Source organism: Sturnus vulgaris, chromosome 16 (genome assembly GCF_052056855.1).
Source record: "Sturnus vulgaris isolate bStuVul1 chromosome 16, bStuVul1.hap1, whole genome shotgun sequence".
NCBI classification, from domain to species: domain Eukaryota; kingdom Metazoa; phylum Chordata; class Aves; order Passeriformes; family Sturnidae; genus Sturnus; species Sturnus vulgaris.
In genome coordinates this window covers 2,280,683-2,298,424 of record NC_142258.1, presented here as the reverse complement: position 1 = coordinate 2,298,424, position 17,742 = coordinate 2,280,683, and the positions used below count along the sequence as shown (strand labels likewise).

Below are 17,742 nucleotides of genomic sequence, written 5' to 3'. Positions count from 1 at the left end.
GGCGCGTGCGCGGCGGGGCGGGGCGTGGGGCGGCCCCGCGGCGATCCGGGATGTCGGGCCGGCTCCTGGTGACGTAGCGGGAAGGGCCGCGCCAGACCCCCGCCCGCCGCTGTCCCCCGGCACGGCACGGGACCCCCCACACCTCCTCCGGTTGTCCCCCGCCATGGGCAGAGCCGCGGCGGTGGGAGAAGGCAGGGCGTCCGGAGCTGCCACTGGGAATGTGCCAGGCCCTGCCGCCGCGTGAGCACCGGCACCGGCAGCGTTGTCCGCGCCCGCCCCGGGCCGAGCCGTGAGTGTGGCGTCCGCCGGGCCGCCCCTGCCCCGGGAGGGAGGGAGAGGGCGGGAGCTTTGCTCGCCGGGAGCAGGGTCGTATCTCCGGTGGACGAGGGGGCGGGAAAGGGTCTGGCGCGGTACCGGGATCCCGTGCTCACCTCCCCGTCCTGCGGGGCTCTCTCTCCCGGCAGGGCGGCGGGTGCCATGAGCAGCAGCTGCGCGTCCCCCGCCGCCGCTCGCCGCCGCCTGCAGCGCCGGGATCGATAGAGGCGGGGGCTGCGGACGCGCCATGGCCGGCAGCGGCTACACGGACCTGCGGGAGAAGCTCAAGTCCATGATGCCCTACCGGGACGGCCACAAAGGCGGCGGCGGCGGCCTCCCGCGGGAGCCCCCCGAACCCCCGTACGACCGCAAGCGGCGGCACCAGGAGGACTCCGACTCCGAGCCCAGCGACTACGAGGAGCAGAAGGAGGAGGAGGAAGCTCGGAAAGTCAAGAGCGGCATCCGCCAGCTTCGCCTCTTCAGCGCCGAGGAGTGCGCCAAGATCGAGGCGCGCATCGAGGACGTGGTGTCCCGGGCGGAGAAGGGGCTCTACAAGGAGCACACGGTGGATCGGGCACCGCTGCGGAACAAGTATTTTTTCGGGGAAGGCTACACCTACGGGTCTCAGCTGCAGCGGCGAGGCCCCGGCCAGGAGCGCCTGTACCCGCGGGGGGAGGTGGATGCCATCCCCGAGTGGGTGCACGACCTGGTGATCCGGAAGCTGGTGGAGCACCGGGTGATCCCCGAGGGCTTTGTGAACAGTGCCGTCATCAACGACTACCAGCCGGGGGGCTGCATTGTCTCCCACGTGGACCCCATCCATATCTTTGAGAGGCCCATCGTCTCCGTGTCCTTCTTCAGCGACTCGGCGCTCTGCTTCGGGTGTAAATTCCAGTTCAAGCCCATCAGGGTGTCGGAGCCCGTTCTGTTCCTGCCCGTGAAGAGGGGGAGTGTCACGGTGCTCAGGTAACTCGGCCGCGTTGCCGAGGCTCCGCTGAGGAGCCGGGGCCCGGTTGTGTAACGCGGATCACGAGGCGCACGGATGCGCGCCCCGACGGCGCCTCGGGCTCCGTCTGCCTCGGCTGAAGGCGCTCAGGGGTTCGCTCTGGTGGAAGGGGTGAAGCGGGGATCTGGGGGGGGTCGTGCCGTCATGGTGGGTGAGGATTGGGTGGGTGCCCCCTCCACGGGGCTTGAGGTGAATGCTGGTGGGAGCGTGGCATTGAGTTCCTGTAAATGGTTAAAATAACACGTCCAGACACAAAATGGATCCTTTGCCCAAGAGTGGTCAGAGCGGAGCAGCTGGTGGGGTCGGGGCTCCTGGGTCTATTCTTAGCTCGGCCGGTGCCTCTGACCTGACCTTAATCGTGGAGAAGAGGTGTGAACGGCCTCGTCTTCCCAGTCTGTGAACTGGGAACGCTGAGCCCTCCCCTGCCCGGTGACGATAGGGAGACCAGAGTGCAGAGCCCCGCGTGATTGTCTCTTGGAAGTGCAGCGGGTCACGGGCACAGGAAAGGACTCTGCGTGTGTTGAGGAAGAGCCCTGGAAGGTGGAATGACCTGCCCAAGGTCACTCACTTGGTCGGCAGTAAAGCTGGGATTGGCACCGGGGAACGCTTCCTTCCTAATCCCACTGCCTCCTGGTACGGGCTGGGAGGGGGAGCGGACAGGTGAGGGGACAGGCAGGTAAGGGGACAGGAAGGGTTGGAGCATAGGGATCCTGCTGGTGTCCAGCTCAAAGCCTGGCCCCGGGACTGCCAGTGCCTTGTGTCCCTGAAGGTCAGAGTGCTCCCTGGCAGGAGCAGGGATCTCCGGGACTCTGCCAGCAGTGCTACCAGCTGTATCCTCTTTTTTGGGGGTGGTTTTTTTGGACTGGTGAAGGTCCAGGCCGGTTTTCCGGGCTCCCAGGCAGTAACACAATCCCTTGCTTTGGCTTGTAAATTGATCGCCGCAGGGTTCGGGAAGGAATTTTTCCCCCCACAAACACACGGCCTCCTTGACTGGTGCATCAATAATAAATGCTGAGATCTTGCGTAGCTTTTATCACGGAAAAGCTGCACAAACATTAACTAATCCTCGCCGTACCCCAGTGTTAGGTAACTTGTGTGGATTAGCCAGGGACGAGGGAGGCTGCAGAGGGAGTTTGGAACAGCGCTGAGGACATTTTCTCATTCTCTGGTGGTTTGACGGGGCTCAGGGGGCAGAGGTCAGGGTGATTTTGTGAAATGGGACCCAAGGGGACCCATCTTGCCTTGTATCTTTTTACTGCAGAGCAAGTTCCATCCCCAGGGATGGAGACTGCTGAGTGTGAGGTTGTTGTTCTGCTCCCTGACTTCTCTGAGATACCAGGAGGGGAAACTTTCTACCCTAATTTTCCTGCTGGTGATGTGAACCCCTCTTCTGCCTTTCCTTGTCAGGCCTGGATAAATAGTTGTCCCTCCTTTTACAGCCAGAGCCCTTCTTTTTTAAAGACGGTGAGAGTTTCATCCTGCTTGGAAGTATTCTGGCAGAGCTGCTAATGCAGGGTCAGCCTCAAGTCTTGCAGTCAAAGCCTCTTGAAAAACTCTGGAGGAGGATCTGCAGTGGAGGATGGTGGGAGGAAGGAGAGATGCCTTCTCTGCTCCAGGACCAGAGAATGAGGTTTTCTTATTTCCTTCAAAATTGCTGGGAAGAGGCTGCTGGCTCTGGGCTCATGGAATTGGAGTGAGGTGTCTCTCAGGGGTGTTTGGGTTGTTGGCCAGTGTCACTCAGGTGCTGTATTCAGTTTGTTAATGTGGCTGAAGCAGTCCTACAAATCAAACGAAGATATCTAAGATATCTTTTCCCTCTAAATCCAAAGGCTCGTTTCTGACTCACCCACTGCAGCTTGATCAAGGTCAGATGTTCTGCGATCCAGCAAATAATAGACTTTAAAACAGGGATTATTTCAAATTCGGTACAGCAGTTAGCAGGTACTTTACACTCACTTAAGAGAGATTCTGCCGAAGTGATTGTTCTGCGTTGATAGGATCCTGGCTGGAATCAATTCCTTGCCTCACAGCACATCTCCTGGGCCCTCATCTAACCCCAGAAATCAGGAGAAGTAGGAGAGGTGCAGTCCGTGCTCAGGGGCGTGTCACCAAATCCAGCCCTTGGTCATGACTAAGTCAACTCCCCAAACTTGGCATTTTCTGCTTGGGTAAACAGCTGCTGGAGGCAGTTGCCCTGGAGATGGGGAACGGGCACAGATAGAGGTGGCATGCCTGCAATGTCTGGGATTCAAATCCTGCTGGGTCAGTGGCTGCTCCTGGCGTGCAGCCTTTCCGGGGTAGCCGCGTGTGTTCAGGGGCTCTGTGGAGGTCACAAGGATCTAAAGGAAGCTCTAAAGTTGGACCCCTCTCTTTGACCCCGCAGCACTCTCAGGCTGGCCCCAGATTGTTCCTGTCCTGTTCCTGCTCCTGATTTCATAGCTGCCGACCCAGTAGGGATTTTACAAGAGGGGCTTTCCCCGTTTCCTTCGCTTGACTTTGTTTGCTTGCCCTGAAGCAGGATGTGGTGTTTGCCAACACTGAACCTGCCTCAGACTCCTTGGAAAGCTTTCAGACCTCAAACGACAGGTGAGGTGGAACAAGATTCACGTGGCTGGGCTGTGCCCCCTCTGCCAGAAAGCAAAGGCTGAGCCACCCCCTGAGCTGCTAATGAGCCCTTCCCTTCTCCCAGCAAGGCCCTTTCTCCTCTCCTGTCACATCTACACGGAAGATTTGCTCTTGTAGGTTTTGAGGTCTAGATTATGACCTCCTCCAGTCCCCTCTTCTCCCACAGCCCTGGGAAAGCAGGTGCTCCTGCAGGTTTGTCCCAGTGGCAGCCAGGCCAGGAGGAAGCATCAGCTCAGTGTGTGCTGCTGGATCTCAATCCTGTGACCCATCAGCTCCCCGGGGAGGGGCTGCTGACCTCACCACGTTTGTGGGTTTTTCTTATTTTTACAATAATTTGGTGAGCACCAATCGATAGAAGCAGTGGGAGGGAGATGAAGGAATTTGCCTTTTCATCTGGGGAACGTGTGCTTTGAGAATGCTTGGGCTGGGAAAAAGGGAGGGAGCAGGGGATGTGTGTGAAGCCAGCTGGGAGGGGGGTTCCAGGTGGATCCCTGCCCTGCAGCTGCTGTCATAGGAAGCAAATCTCAGCACTGAAACTACCAGGTATGTTGTCTGAGCACTGGAAAGAGTGCAGCTGGAGGAAGGAAAGGCACAGGTAACATTTCCCAAGTTCCCAGAGCTTGTGCCATAAGGGCTTCCCTCCCACAGCTGGAGAGTGCTCCAGGTCGTCTCCTGGCTGTTTGTAATGGCAGGAGAATGCTGTGATGTGTGTCCCTCCTGTGCCTGATGGAAGCATAATCAGAGCAGGTTGGAGTCGCTGGAGGATGAACCTCCTTCCTTCCCAGCTGGAGGAATCTCTCTGCAGCTGTCTGCTCCAAAATAGCCTGATCCCTCAGAACAGGCTGGTGGTGCAGAGGAAGTTCCACGTGTGCCAGTGGTGATGAGGCAGAGATTTGTTCAAGCTTTTCTTCTTATAGAGTCTGTAGAACTTCAAGGCTTCCTTTCTGGTGATGTTTGCACAAAAATACCTACTTTTATCTCTGTGTGAATCAATTCTGGCTCAGCAGCAGCCCTTCTGGATGGCAAAAGAGACTTAAAGAAGAGTTGGAGATGTAAGGTTTGACAGGTTAGGTTGGGGGTGGGGTTTGGTTTTGGTGTAGTGTTTGGAAAACACCAGCACTTCCCCATATTCTTCTGGAAAATGCTCTGGGATGGAGAGGTCACACTCGAGTGTTCTCATGGGCAGGAATTTTTCCTTCCCAGGTTACTTTGGGTTTGTTCTCTGGGCAAGAAGTCTGTGGGTAGATCCTTGATGTCTTTATGGATGTTTTTCTTCAGGTTCACTTCACCCATCCTGAGGGTGTGCAAGGCTGGGCAGTGGGTGAGAAGTTAATGCTGGCACAAGGCAGCACAAGTGTAACACAACCAAAAAATCATTTTCTTTCATTTCTCTGCCTGTGCAGAGGCACACCATCACTGTATATGATACAGTACAAACAGAGTTTTCCCACACCAGTTTGGCACTGGGGCCAGACTGGAGTGTCCCCCTTAGGGCCTCAGACTGGAGTGGTGGGGCTGTTGTTTGATGCTGCCTGTGTGCATCTGGGACCACAAACTTGGTGGTGCCACTCTGTGATCTGGAAAGGGGGATCCTGCCTGGGGAAGGAGTGGAAAGGAAGATTCAGGCTGATAGCTCGGGATGGAGAGAGCAGGTCTGGAATCAGACCTTTCCCTGGTGTTCAGGGTGCTGCTGAGGATGCTGAGTTGAATGCTAACGTGGGTGATATTCATGAATTCACTGGAGCTTGACGCAGAGATTCCAGGAACATAATAGAGCATCATCACAAGCCCCTTGGCACAGCACTGTCGTGTTTTGCAATGCCTGGAGCACGGTGGGGATGGACACCACCCCTGCTTTAACTGGTCAGGTCTTAGAGTTTTAGCTCTCCTGGCAGAGCAGTAAATCTGTGTGTGAGGAGTGTTTCTAGGTGAGTGGGTGGGTTATCTAACCAGATCAAGGAAACCCGGTCCTGTCCCCAGAGAAGACTTGTGTGTGTGAGCTCTGTTCTGTGCTCAGGGTGTCCTGAATAACCTGCCAGCCCCTGACCCTGCCCTGCCAGCAGTGGCACAGAAAAACCTTGTGGGGATGCTGGGCCTGGTGATTTCTGCTTCAGGCTGGGTGTGCAGGCTTGAGCAGCCTTTGCTCCAGTGCCTTCCAAGGTGTTCCTGCCCTTGTTGGGTGTTTCAGGAAGCTCCGGAGATGTTCAGCTTCTCTTTTCCCCATGCTGGGCTCCAGAAGGCTCTGAGTGAGCTGACACTCTCCAAACTGCAGGTAGAGGGCAGGCCCCACCGCCGGGATCTGCTGCTCACACCCTGCAGGGATGGGATGTGCTCCCAGCATGGTTGGTGTGTCAGAGCAGGTGTGGTGGCTGCTCTCCACGGACCCACCGTGATTTCTCCTGCTGTGCTGGACACAGGAATCCAGCTGAAAACAGAAGCAGCCATGAAGAAATTCTCCAGTGTGTTGTGGGAAGCTGGGGCTGTCCTTGGCCGTGGCTTTGCTCCAGCCTGCTGAAAAATGTGGAATATCTGGAGTCAAACACTCCTGCTGACAACAGCTACTGCTTGAGCCTGGGTTTTTCCTCAGCCCAGGCAACTGTTTTACCCTGCTACAGGGAGGTTTACAGCAGTGCAGCTTGATTTGCAGGTCTGAATTTGTAGGTTAGCCCATGAATACTTAGGGCTGGTGATGTTCTTGTGGCAGCTGAGGGTGTGCCATTTGATGAGGTGTCTGTGCTCAGGGAAAGGGGGTGAGAGGCTCAGCTCTTACCATGACTGCACCCCTCTGTGACTAAAAAACCTCCTTGATCTGTTACATGTTTGGGTCTGGGTGTGCTGCACATCTGAGCTGTGAGAGATGGCTTTTCTCATAGGCATGTTTGGAGATGATGCTTTGGAGGAATGTACTCATTTTTTCCCCCATTGCTTTCTAATTTCTCCATAAATTAATGGCCTGAATCTACAGTTCTACATTTCTACATGTTTTATTTCACAGTGCTGCAGCAGCTGGCAGTTTCCTCTGGGTTATGCTGGAAAATTGAGTTATGAAACCCCCCCCCAAACCCCCTGAGTGGCCTCATTCTTTCCTGATGTTTGTTCCTTCCAGTAAGTCTAGCTCCTGTGTGCCTGAGGGGTGGTGTTTGGAGGAGGAATTCCTGGTGGAAGTTAGGAAGTACTGGCCAAACTGAGTTGTTGAGGCTGGAAACCACTTTCTCCTTTCCCCTGGCATCTCCCTGACGGTGGCTTTTTGTTTCTGTTGTCAGTGGGTATGCGGCTGACGAAATCACACACTGCATTCGACCACAGGACATCAAGGAGAGGAGAGCTGTCATCATCCTCAGAAAGTAAGTGTTGAAGCCCTCCAGACAGCAAGATAAACGTGCATGTGGAGTCATGATAGTTAAACACTTGGAAAGTGCCTTGCTTGTTAATTTGCTGGCTTGATTTACACCTTGATTAGGTGTCACTCTGACGCTCACTCGTGTCTTGCCTGGCAGTGGAAGTGGCTGGAACCTGTTCCTGCAGGGTTCATCACTTCTTAGCTCTGTGCAGCAGCCCTTCATTGTCATGTCAGGGGTTGCAAGCCCTGCTGGTGCCATGGCTCCAAACACCTGGGATATCAAACTCTTGTTTTGGGCTGTGTGTTCAGGTGTCTGGTCACATGTGTGAGTTACCTGATGCTTGTGATGAAGAATGTCCTATGAAGCAGAGAAAGTTTTCTTGGTATCATGGCTTTTGTTTCCTGGGGAGAGAGGAAGACACTGGCTTTGGAGGGAAACACGTAGAGAGTTCAGTGCTCCTTACAGAGCTTGTCCTTCAAGTCTGTGTTGGGAAGCCAAGCTCCTTAAGCTGTTTTAGAAAGGGACTTCCTGTTCTAGAAGAGCACTCTTGATGGCGTTTCATCAATCAGTGCTTGTTCCTAAAGATCTTAAGAAAATGGAGACGAAGTAAACTAACCCCACCCCAAAGTTCCTCAGTAAAACCTTCTTTTCTGCCTAGAAATGTCCTCTCCTCACTTCCTTCTACTAGGAGACCCAAAAATGTGACTGCCACACCTTGACCCCTGCTGACTGTGCTTTGGAAGGTGTTAGCAGTAATTTTGCTGTCAAGAAGTGTCTTTGTAAATGAAAATACACAACTCTGAGTCCTGTAAACCCAGCCAAAAACGTGGGCATTGGTGGTTGTGGCCCAGGCTGGCATAAGGCTCGCAGGCAAGCGGTCTGGATTCAGACTGGATGAGCTTTTGGATGGCTTAGTTGATTTCAAAACAAGTCTGGCAACATTATGAGGATATGGCACAAAGCCAGTGGAGTGGAGTTGGACATCTGGTTAGAGAAACCCATGGAATGAAGGCAGGAAAAACAGCAGCCCTGAGGCATTAGCCAAGCAAAATCAGCCCAGACCCAGGGAGGCAGGATGAGATGTGGCAGGAGATAGAGTGGGATGAAAGGCAGGCTGTAGCCAAACCACCCCACAGCTGAGTATGGCCACGTGAGGTTTGGGGAGACAGGTTGTGATAAGAACTTAGGGCTGTTGTGTTGATGGTGTTGGAGCAGCCAGGGAAAAGCAGCACAAGTGCTGACGAGGAGGCATCTCCAAGTCTTGTAGCTGCTTTGGTTGGACTTGGGCAAAGAGAAGGTGCCTGGTCTAGGTTGTGGAACAGTTCCCTCGAAAAGACAGGCTCAGATAAATAAGCTAAAGCTGCCCAAAGTGGTGCAGATATTGAATGTTCCTGTTTAATCTGGCTCTGCCTTTTGCTTTCTCCAGCCTTGCTAAGCTGAGCGTGTTGGATTGTTTCAGTCAAGCCTGACTTCCCTCAAAGTGCATCTGGGCAGGAAGGGACCTTAAACCTCACCTCATTCCAACCCCTGCCGTGGGCAAGGACACTTTCCACTAGACCAGGTTGCCCAGAGCCCTGTCCAACCTGTGCTTCTCTGGGCAACCTGTGCTAGTGCTTCAGTGCTCTCTGAGTAAAAGATTTCTTTCAAATATCTAATTTAAATCTTCCCTCTTCTCTTATGATCATCTCCCCACGTAAAAAGTTGCTGTCTGTGTTTTTTATAAGCCCCCTTAAAGTCCTGGGAGGAGCAGTGAGGTCTCCCTGGTTGTACCCAGCTGACCTGGTGCATTCCTGCTGGCTTTGTTTACTCATCCACCCTGATTTTTGGGGCCCACTTTGCTTTATGGCAGAGCAGAAGTGTCTCTGCCCATCAGAGAAGCCAGATGAAACCACACCAGGATTTTTCTCTCGAGCAAAGCATAAATCCCCTGGTAATTATTTCTGCGTAGCCTCCGTGGCTGTGGTGAATCCTTGGCAATATTTACCAAAGGCTGTGCTGTGATTGTTGCCAAATAGAGTTTATTAATTGCTGCTTATCCCTGGCCACACCTCCCTGTGTCCCCTGTGTGTCCCTGGGCCACCAGGGCCCAATGCCATTCCTGATCCCTGGATCCCTAGGATCATGCCACTTTGCCTGGAACAGGGTGTTGTGCAAGCAGGAAAAGAGCTGCTTCCGCTGCTGGGCTGTGAGCACGAGAGGCTCGGGAGCAGCCAGCCTCATAAAACTCCTCTTCCTCTTTTTCATGGTGAGGATCAGCCCTGAGCTTTCCTGGTCAGATCAGTTGGATCACCCCAGTTGGAGCTGGGATATTCAGCTCTGAATTGTGCCAGAGTCTGCTGGGTCCCAGACGTTTGAGTCTGGCTCTGCTCTTGTCTCTGCTCTGAGTGTGTTTTTGCTGACAGCAGCAGGAGAAGAAAGCTGTGGGAGCTGGAGGAGCAGTGGGGTTTTGCAGGATTCTCCAGAGCAGCGTGGTTACCAAGCAGGTCATAAACACTTCAGTGCTCAGTGTTTCCTGTGTGTTGGATCACAGGGCTGCCGGGAGCCAGCGGGGTTTGGAAGTGCTTTGAGCCAGAGGAGGGGAGGAATGGTGCTCTCAATTTATGAGATGATGGGAGAGGTAACGTGGGAGGTGGGTATAGAAATGAGACCTATTGAACCAGGTCTTCAAAGCAAATTTAGAGGCTTTTGCTGCCATTCTGTTTTCACTCTCATAAATCGAGTTTATCTATTTAAGTAGGTACATTGTTTTCCGTTTTATTGTCACCTCTCCTTGTACCTGGCCAGAAGAGATCATGGCTGGTGTTCCTTTGCCCTTGCAGTGTACTGGGGGTTAGTTTGTTTGAATTGCAGCCCCACAGTTGCTGTTGTATTTGGGAGGTATTTAAACCACCTCACTTGTCACGGGAAGGATCTGCAAGGCCTTTGGTGTTCAGGCTGGACTGGGTCCAGCCCTGGAGCTGAGAACAACTCAGGATGACAGCGTGGACTCGCACAGGCTCCAGCCTGGCAGCTGCTTGTGGAAATGTTCCTTGTTTTTGGCATGCTGGGCAAACTCAGGCTGCCATGCCCAGCTTTGCCTGTGCCAGACTGGCATCACCCTGAGTAGCTGAAGAGGCTCTCCCTGATGGCAGAGAGAAGCTTGGCAGCTAGATGTGCTTCCTAATGGAAGTTTAGATTGGGGTTCTCCTGTGGAAACCTCCCTCAGGAGCTAAAGTTCAGCCCTGGAGAGCAAGTAGGGATTCTGCCCTTTTCATTTTTGCTGCCTCCGCCATCTGTGCATGGCTGCAGTCCTGTGACAGTTCTCCTTTGGGATGAGCTGTGCTTGCTCTCCAGCACAGCTTGAGTGTGTGCAGAGCTGCTGGAAGGGATGTGGTGCAGTTCTGTTTGCTACACCTTCTCTTGACTCATACTTCAACTCTTTGCACCTCTTAGTCAAGAGCTGAGGAACACCTGACCCCCGGAGATCCGTGGGCAGGAGGGAGTTTCCAGGTGGAAGCAGTTATTACTGTTGCAGGTGATGATGCTTTTGCAGGGCATCTCCCACCCAAGTGGCTTAACTGGAGCTGTGAGTTATTGCCGAGTGATTTCATTTCTGCTCCTTATCCCAGAGCTGGGGTTGCAGTGAGCCCAGCACCTTTTGCATTCACCTCATGACTGTGTGTCCCTAAGCCAAGGCAGGACAAAGGGGAATGGCTTCAAACTGACAGAGAGTATGTTTAAATTAGATAGAAGGAAAAAATGCTTTCTTGTGAGGGTGCTGAGGCCCTGCCCAGAGGAGTTGTGGCTGCCCCATCATTGAAAGGCCAGAGTGGGCTGGGCTTGGAGCAGTCTGGTCTAGTGGAAGGTGTTCCTGCCTGTGGCAGGGGGTTGGAAATGAGTTGATCTTCAAGATCCCTTCCAAATTAAACCATTCTGTGATTCTCTGAAGCTTCTAGTACCACGAAGCTGCAGCTTGTTGTGCTGTGGAGCGTGGTATTCCTGCCTCTCCTCCCGAGCTCTGTGGTTGGGGTGGAGGGTTCTGCTGCGACTCTGGTGGTTCTGTAGAAACTCCTTGCAAATTCTCTTCTCTTTAAATATTTGCAGAACAAGACTAGATGCACCTCGATTGGAAACAAAATCCCTGAGTAGCTCTGTGTTGCCACCAGGTTATAACTCTGACCGCCTGTCGGGAAGCAACCGGGACCAGATCCTGAAACCAAAGCGGTCCCATCGCAAAGCAGATCCTGATGCTGCCCACAGGTAGGATCATCTCTCCTAAGAGCAATGTTTGGGATGGTGTGTGTGAATCAGTGCATAGCTGAGGTCCCTGGACTCAGAACATAATTAAAACCATTCTGATTTGCACCTGCCAGGTGCTTTCTGCAATGCTCAGATCTGTTTTATCAGAATGAGCTCTTTATGTGTTCCTCCCAGACTTGTGGAGGCTGAGCTCTGGCTGTAAGCAGCTTACATTGTTTATCCTGTGAGTGGCATAATGAAGAAGCAATAGATTTGGCTGGCTTTTGATAATGCAGTCGTTCAGAACAATAGTTTCCCTGCAGCTAATCATTTTTGACCTCTATTGCCAAGCAACCTGTGCAGCTGCGTTAAACTATATTATGAAAGCAGTCCTGGGAGGGAACGTGAGGGTTTGCTATCTGGGAAAGGTTAAGGACTTCTTGGGAAGCTTTTCAGGCCTGTTTTGATTCCAGAGCTGCATGTGTGTATTTTTGTGTGAGAAACCAGACTATGTGGATGTTTAAGCCTGACCTTCAGGGAAGCTCCTTGCTGAGGTTTCAGACAAGCTTGAGCTCTGCAGCAAGGCTTCCCTTAAACACCTTGGTGTGAGCACACTGATGGCTGTGAGTGATAGCCAGTCTGCCAGCTGTCCTGCATATCCCAATTCCAAAGCTTCCTGAGGATCCAGATGGCATTCTCTGCACAATGGGTACAACCCAAAAGTCGATTTGGTCTCAGGGCTTGGCTACCGTGTGCTCCCGGCCCTGTTTGAACCTGTCCTGTGGAGGGAGGAGGGTGGGGATGGTTTGTTTGTGAGCAGTGTTCATTCACCTGGACACAGGCTGGAAGGTGGATGAAGATCTGAAGCTGGGCTGCAGGTGCAGCTTCCCTGGGAGCACGCACAGGGCCGGTGTCCGATCGGAGGAGCGATCATGCGGGACAAATGTGCCCATCCGTCAGGGCTGTTTTCCAGCCTGATGTGACCTTATCAGGCTGTGGGGGATGGCTTGCATAGGCTCCTGCAGCAGATGGGTGTGAAAAACATGTTTTTCTCTTTCTCTGGCCTCAGAGACTCCAGTAGAACAGGTAATTCTCATGGATATCATAGTGGGGTCTCTCAGGAACCACTCGGATAAATTAAGTGATGTGTGCAGCTCACCAACCAAATCTTGCTAGAAAGTGATCAGAGGCAGCTCTGCAGAAATAACAATTGCACTGTGCTAATATTTGAGAGGACTGAGGATTTTGGAGCTGTGGTGTCATCCTGCACCACAAGGAGCTCAGCTCTGTGCTCTAAACTGCTGCAGTAGAGACAGACCCCTCTTCCCGAGGGATTTTTCTTGGGGCCACAAGCTGCAAGTTAAAAAAAAGAGGTGACTGGAAGTGTTCCTGTAGGTAAAGGCCAAAGCTCCAAAATCCTTTTGGGATTTTGGGAGCCTTGGGAAGGGAAAGAACTGGCCCATCATAGCAAAGTTCTCAGCTCCCCTTGCGAGGTGCAGCTTGGTGATCTGTTCCTGCTCTGCCAAGTGCCCAGTGCTGGGAAAGCATTGAGAAAACAGGCAGAGCTATCACAGCAGGTAACCTGCAGGTAACATAGTAGGAACATCGTGGTGTGTGCTCTCACTCCTGTGTTCTCCCTCTCCACAGGCCACGGATTCTAGAAATGGATAAGGAGGAGAACAGGCGCTCAGTCCTCTTACCAAAACATAGGAGACGGAGCAACTTCAGCTCTGAGAACTATTGGCGAAGGTCTTACGAGTACACAGAGGACTGTGATGAGGAAGAGGAGGATGGCAGCCCCGCCAGGAAAGTCAAAATGAGGCGACACTGAGGATTGCACTTCCCAGGCTCGTGGAGCTGATGAGATTGGCCTCCAGTCTGTGAAAACTTTCTCCTCCCTCTGGCTATCTTCCATCTAGCTTCAGTTTTGGTTTTTCCTTTCAGGCTGAAGAGTAAACAGGAAGGATTTGGTTTTATGAATGGAGGAATGCTGAGACATACGTGAGGATGGAACATGTCCAGTGCACATGGTGTCCTGAGTCATGGGTCAAACGGGCATCTCTCCCTTAGGAAGCAGATAAAGTTATGCCAGGTTGTCTGTTGAGATTTCATTTGAAAACACCAAAAAGTTTAACTGTTTCAAGAATTGTATTTTTGTTTTGGTTTTTTTTGTTTTGGTTTTTTTTTGTGGTTTTTTTTTTGTTTGCTTTTTTTTTTTTTTTTTTTTTTTTTTTTTTGCTTTAACAGTTTTCTTTCCAAATGTTCTAAATATGATGTTTGACCCCAGGAACTGAAATTCCGTGGTGGGCTCATATTCCTCGTTTCCCTGAAGGGCTCTTTGGTCTTTTCTTACCTGGTGGTTGTTGGGTCTGTTTGAAGGGTGCCCTGCAGTAACTGGAAGTTTGAAGCTTTGCAGACCCCTCTTGCTGCGATCGATTTCAAAGGGTTTAGGGTATTTTTGTTGCACTTTAGTGTTTTAAATGCCGTAGGTTTCCTTTCCAGACCCTTTTCCCAAGCCAGCATGGGCTCGCAGGCCTGTGTCCATGTGCTGCCCTCTCCAAGAAGAATGTACTAGAGCTCTGGTTTCTCAGTGCTGGTCTGACTGGGGCCATGCTGTGGTTGAGGAGGAAGGAAACTGGCCCAGCATTGTCCACTATTGTCCTGAGATCCATATTGGAATCTCAGGGCTGCCAAGTGAGGGATCACACTGAGCACGTGCTGCTTCCCAGAGCTGGGGATAGCAAAGAGGAGTAGGAGACGCTGTGCTTGTGAGGGCTTGTGCCTTGGGAGCCCTGAGAAGAGCCCTTCTCCACTGCCCCTTCCAGGTGGAGAGAGCTGAGTTGGTGCAGCATTCCTGGCACAGTGACCCATCCCAAGGGACTGGCTGCACTCTCATGGAGCAGGAACAGGAGCTGCTGTGGCCTTGGGGGAGCTGAGCAGCTCTGTCCCCTCCAAGGCTGGCTCTGGGAGCAGGGACACTGCAGGGCTGGAGTTTGGCCCCAGTTCAGTGCATCCAGCACTGAAGTTGCCTGCTTTCTCCTGGCTTATTCCTGCCTGTGTTCCTGGGGTAGGGAGTTTTCTGGTTGCTCCAGGAAATGCTGAGAAGAATCAGGCGTTCAGCCCTGTGGAGTTGTGTTAGAGCATCTGCCATCATCATCCTCTTCTCCCACCTGGTTTGCATTAGCCCAGACCAAAGCCTTGGTGTTTGCAAAGTTTGGGGCCCAACGCCATATTTAGAGCTGTACTTTTAAGGAAAACTTCCTCCAGTTGATTCTTTGAACCCGAGTGTTGGCAGTTGTAAGGAGTAGTCTTATTTTTAAATTTTTACTGCTTTGCCCTCCCTCCAGTTGTAGTTTTTCTTAGTGTCGTGTCCCTCACACACTTCATGGTCTGCACGCTTGGCAATAAAAAGATGTAATATATTTTGAAACCTGTTTGCTGCTGTCTTGGGGGGGCTCCTGGTTTAAAGCAACCACCCAGGCATTGTTCCCTGCAGCACTGATCGAGGACATTTGCTGACATCTGGGTCCCACTGTCCTTTCCCTTCCCTGCTGGTTTTCACCTGGTGTTGGGGTTCTGCTCAGGCTGGATCTTGTCACATGAGCTCGGTGAATGTTGCCATCACCTTCAGCACAGTGCTGGCCTGTGAGGGTGTTGGTGAGGTCCCCAGACTCTAACTATCCCATGATTTTCCTGGTGAGAGCCTCCACTGGCTCTGTGCTGACGCCCAGCCTCTGAAGGGACGTGTCTTGTCAGTCCAGAGATCCAAAAGTTTGTGCTTCTGCTGCTTGTAAAACCTTGAAAATGCTGTTTTCAGACCACACGTAACAATGTTCCTCACCCTCCCAGCTTTCTGCTGCGAATCCAGGCCAGCTCTTGGCTACAAACCCCCTGTTTTGGAAAGCTTGGCATTCCCCTGATAGCAAAAGCGCACACAGGGAGCAGAGATCCCTTCTCCTGCTGATGGCTTTGTGTTTCTGGATCCATCTCCTGGCCATGCCCCGTGCCTGTCGTGCTGCCAGTCTCTGCTGTGGGTGCAGACGGTGACAGAGGTCACTGCCACAGGTCTCGGCTCTTCCCCTCTCCCCTCCTGGCTCCCAATTTTATCCCTACCTCTCCAATATGGATACTTTACCGTGGTGTCAACTCAAAATGAAGCTGGAGCAGCTGGCCTTTCCACAGCTGCTTCCCAGAGCAGGACTTCCATGGGATGAGGTGTGGCTCTGTCTCTGGACAGCCTGAGGACCTCTAGGCTGGTCCCAGCCATCCCCTCATCCCAGTCCTTGTGCAGGCTGTACATGGGCAAGTTTCCTTTCCCAGCTTGTTTTGGTATTCCTGCATGTCCTGCTCAGGAGCTTTCCCCTCCTTCCCTCTTCCCATCCATGCAGTGGGTCAGAGCTGGCAGCCATGGCTGGGGGAACAGGAGGAGCTCCTCTCCAGCCACGACCTGCTCTTGGTTTTTAAAAATCTGACTGCTTGGGGCTTGACACCTTGGAGAGAGAGAGAGAGGGAGCAGGATGCAGGTGGGCAGAACCCGCAGCATCCCTCAGGAGAAGAGTCCCCAGCGTGTAGGCAGGGCCATCTTCCCACTTGTACAGACATTTTCTATAGACACGGATGTATATGTGTAGATAACATGGTTTTTTAACTCTTTTGCACTGAACAACATCAGAGTGAAACCTGGATTCGAAACTAGAAAACATTTTTCACACGGATCCAGAGGTCTGGATCCTTCCTGTAACCTGTCTGGTTGAAGCTGTGGCTCGGAATTCCTGGTTTTCTCTGTTGAGCTGCACACAGGCATCAGGTCAGGCTGGTGGCATGGGGCTGGTGCTGAGCAGGGAGTGGGGTGAGCTCCAGTTTGGAGGCAAAACTTCTCCCATCTGCCCCCCAGGCTGGGCTCATGCACAGCCCTGATCCTGTTTGGCTTTGTTGTGTGTCTGATCTGGTTGTGTGTGATCCAACCTCTCCATCCACCCACAGCGTGTCCGTGCTCAGCCCCAAACTGGGAGCTACATCCAGTGTGACAATCCATGTGCCCAGACCAGGAGAACTGTCTTTCCTAAGGAAGGGGGAGGAAGGTGGGGTTCATCCTTGCTTTTCTGTAAAGAACAGGAGGAATTGGAGTTTGTTACTGTTACCGTATCTCGAGAAGGGTCAGTGGTGGAATTATCCAAGCCCATGGATCAAAACAGCTGCCAGGCTTTGAGGAGGGCTCGGGGGGCGGGGGGGTGCTGGGGTCTAGACCCCCACCAGCAGCAAAGAGTTTTTTACCTGCCAAAGGTGTTCCCTTTCCCTCTTGGGAGGAGAAACATTCAGCTGAGAAATGTCTCTGCTCCTTCCCCTGCCCACACTTAGAAATTCTGGCTGACTTTAATTTTTGTTTTTTAAAAGATTCTAATTTTTTTTTGTTACCAATAAAAATAAAAATTAAAAAAAAAAACAAAACTAAAAAGAAAGTGGCAATATTTTTTTCTGTAAGCTTTTCCTAGGAAAAAGCGTGGTTTGTAACAAAGTTGTACAGTTCTGAAGTTTGAGATACGAGAAGTACTGTGTGAAACGCTGTAAATGGGGCAGAGATTATTTTATGTACAGTCTGATGTGGGGGAATCTTTTAATTCCGGTTGATTCTTAGGAAGAATTTGGTTCTTCACTGTCAGGGTTTGGAATTTCATGGTTTCATTATTATTTTTTTTTCTTGTATAGATTGCTGCATTAATTGAATAAAAGCAGAAAGCATCACTTGGCCTGTCTGTGTGGTAGTACTGGGGGCAGGGATGGGCCTCGATTCCCCCTGGCAGGAATGAGGTGGTTGGGAGCAGGGAACTGGTTCTAAATAAAGGGAGTCACCAGCTCCCCGGGGACAGGGTGGCCAAATGTGGTGGCTCTGCTTCCTGAGCTAGAAAGCAGGGACAGGGGGATCTCTGCCTTCCTCCTCCTCCTCTTCCTGCCAGCACCCTGTGCTTCGGCCTCGTGCTGAGCCCCTCATCCTCCTTGTGCCTCCCTCTTGCAAGAGGGAGATGGTGGGATGGGTGTGAGGTGCCAGAGACAGGATGGATGGGGTCTGCTGCTCTTCCTCCTCTATTCTTTCCTGCTCTTCTCCCTCCTCTCTCCTATCCTCATCCTCCTCTCCATCTCTTTTCCCTCCTCATCTCCTCTCTTCTTCCTCCTGTTTCTTCTCTCCCTCTCTTCATGCTTCTTTATCTCTCATTCCCTTATTCTGCCTCTCTCTCCTCC

At 52.3% G+C, this 17,742-nt stretch overlaps 1 protein-coding gene across 1 annotated transcript; it reads left to right on the top strand.

The window, feature by feature from the left end:
• Window positions 1-25: 25 nt before the first annotated feature.
• On the top strand, window positions 26-17,247 carry ALKBH5 (alkB homolog 5, RNA demethylase). The gene is made up of 5 exons (XM_014871158.2): window positions 26-289; window positions 465-1,281; window positions 7,210-7,290; window positions 11,371-11,526; window positions 13,153-17,247. Exons 2-5 carry the CDS (start codon window positions 563-565, stop codon window positions 13,334-13,336), a joined length of 1,140 nt encoding a protein of 379 aa, XP_014726644.1. The 5' UTR covers window positions 26-289; window positions 465-562; the 3' UTR covers window positions 13,337-17,247.
• The last annotated feature ends 495 nt before the right edge of the window (window positions 17,248-17,742 follow it).

What these genes read in the sequence shown, in the direction of transcription:
- ALKBH5 (XM_014871158.2), top strand. Translation starts at nt 563, where the DNA reads ATGGCCGGCAGCGGCTACACGGACCTGCGGGAGAAGCTCAAGTCCATG. An exon ending in GGGAGTGTCACGGTGCTCAG is followed by an intron (nt 1,282 to 7,209) that starts GTAACTCGGCCG and finishes TTCTGTTGTCAG; the next exon opens with TGGGTATGCGGCTGACGAAA. An exon ending in GCTGTCATCATCCTCAGAAA is followed by an intron (nt 7,291 to 11,370) that starts GTAAGTGTTGAA and finishes AAATATTTGCAG; the next exon opens with AACAAGACTAGATGCACCTC.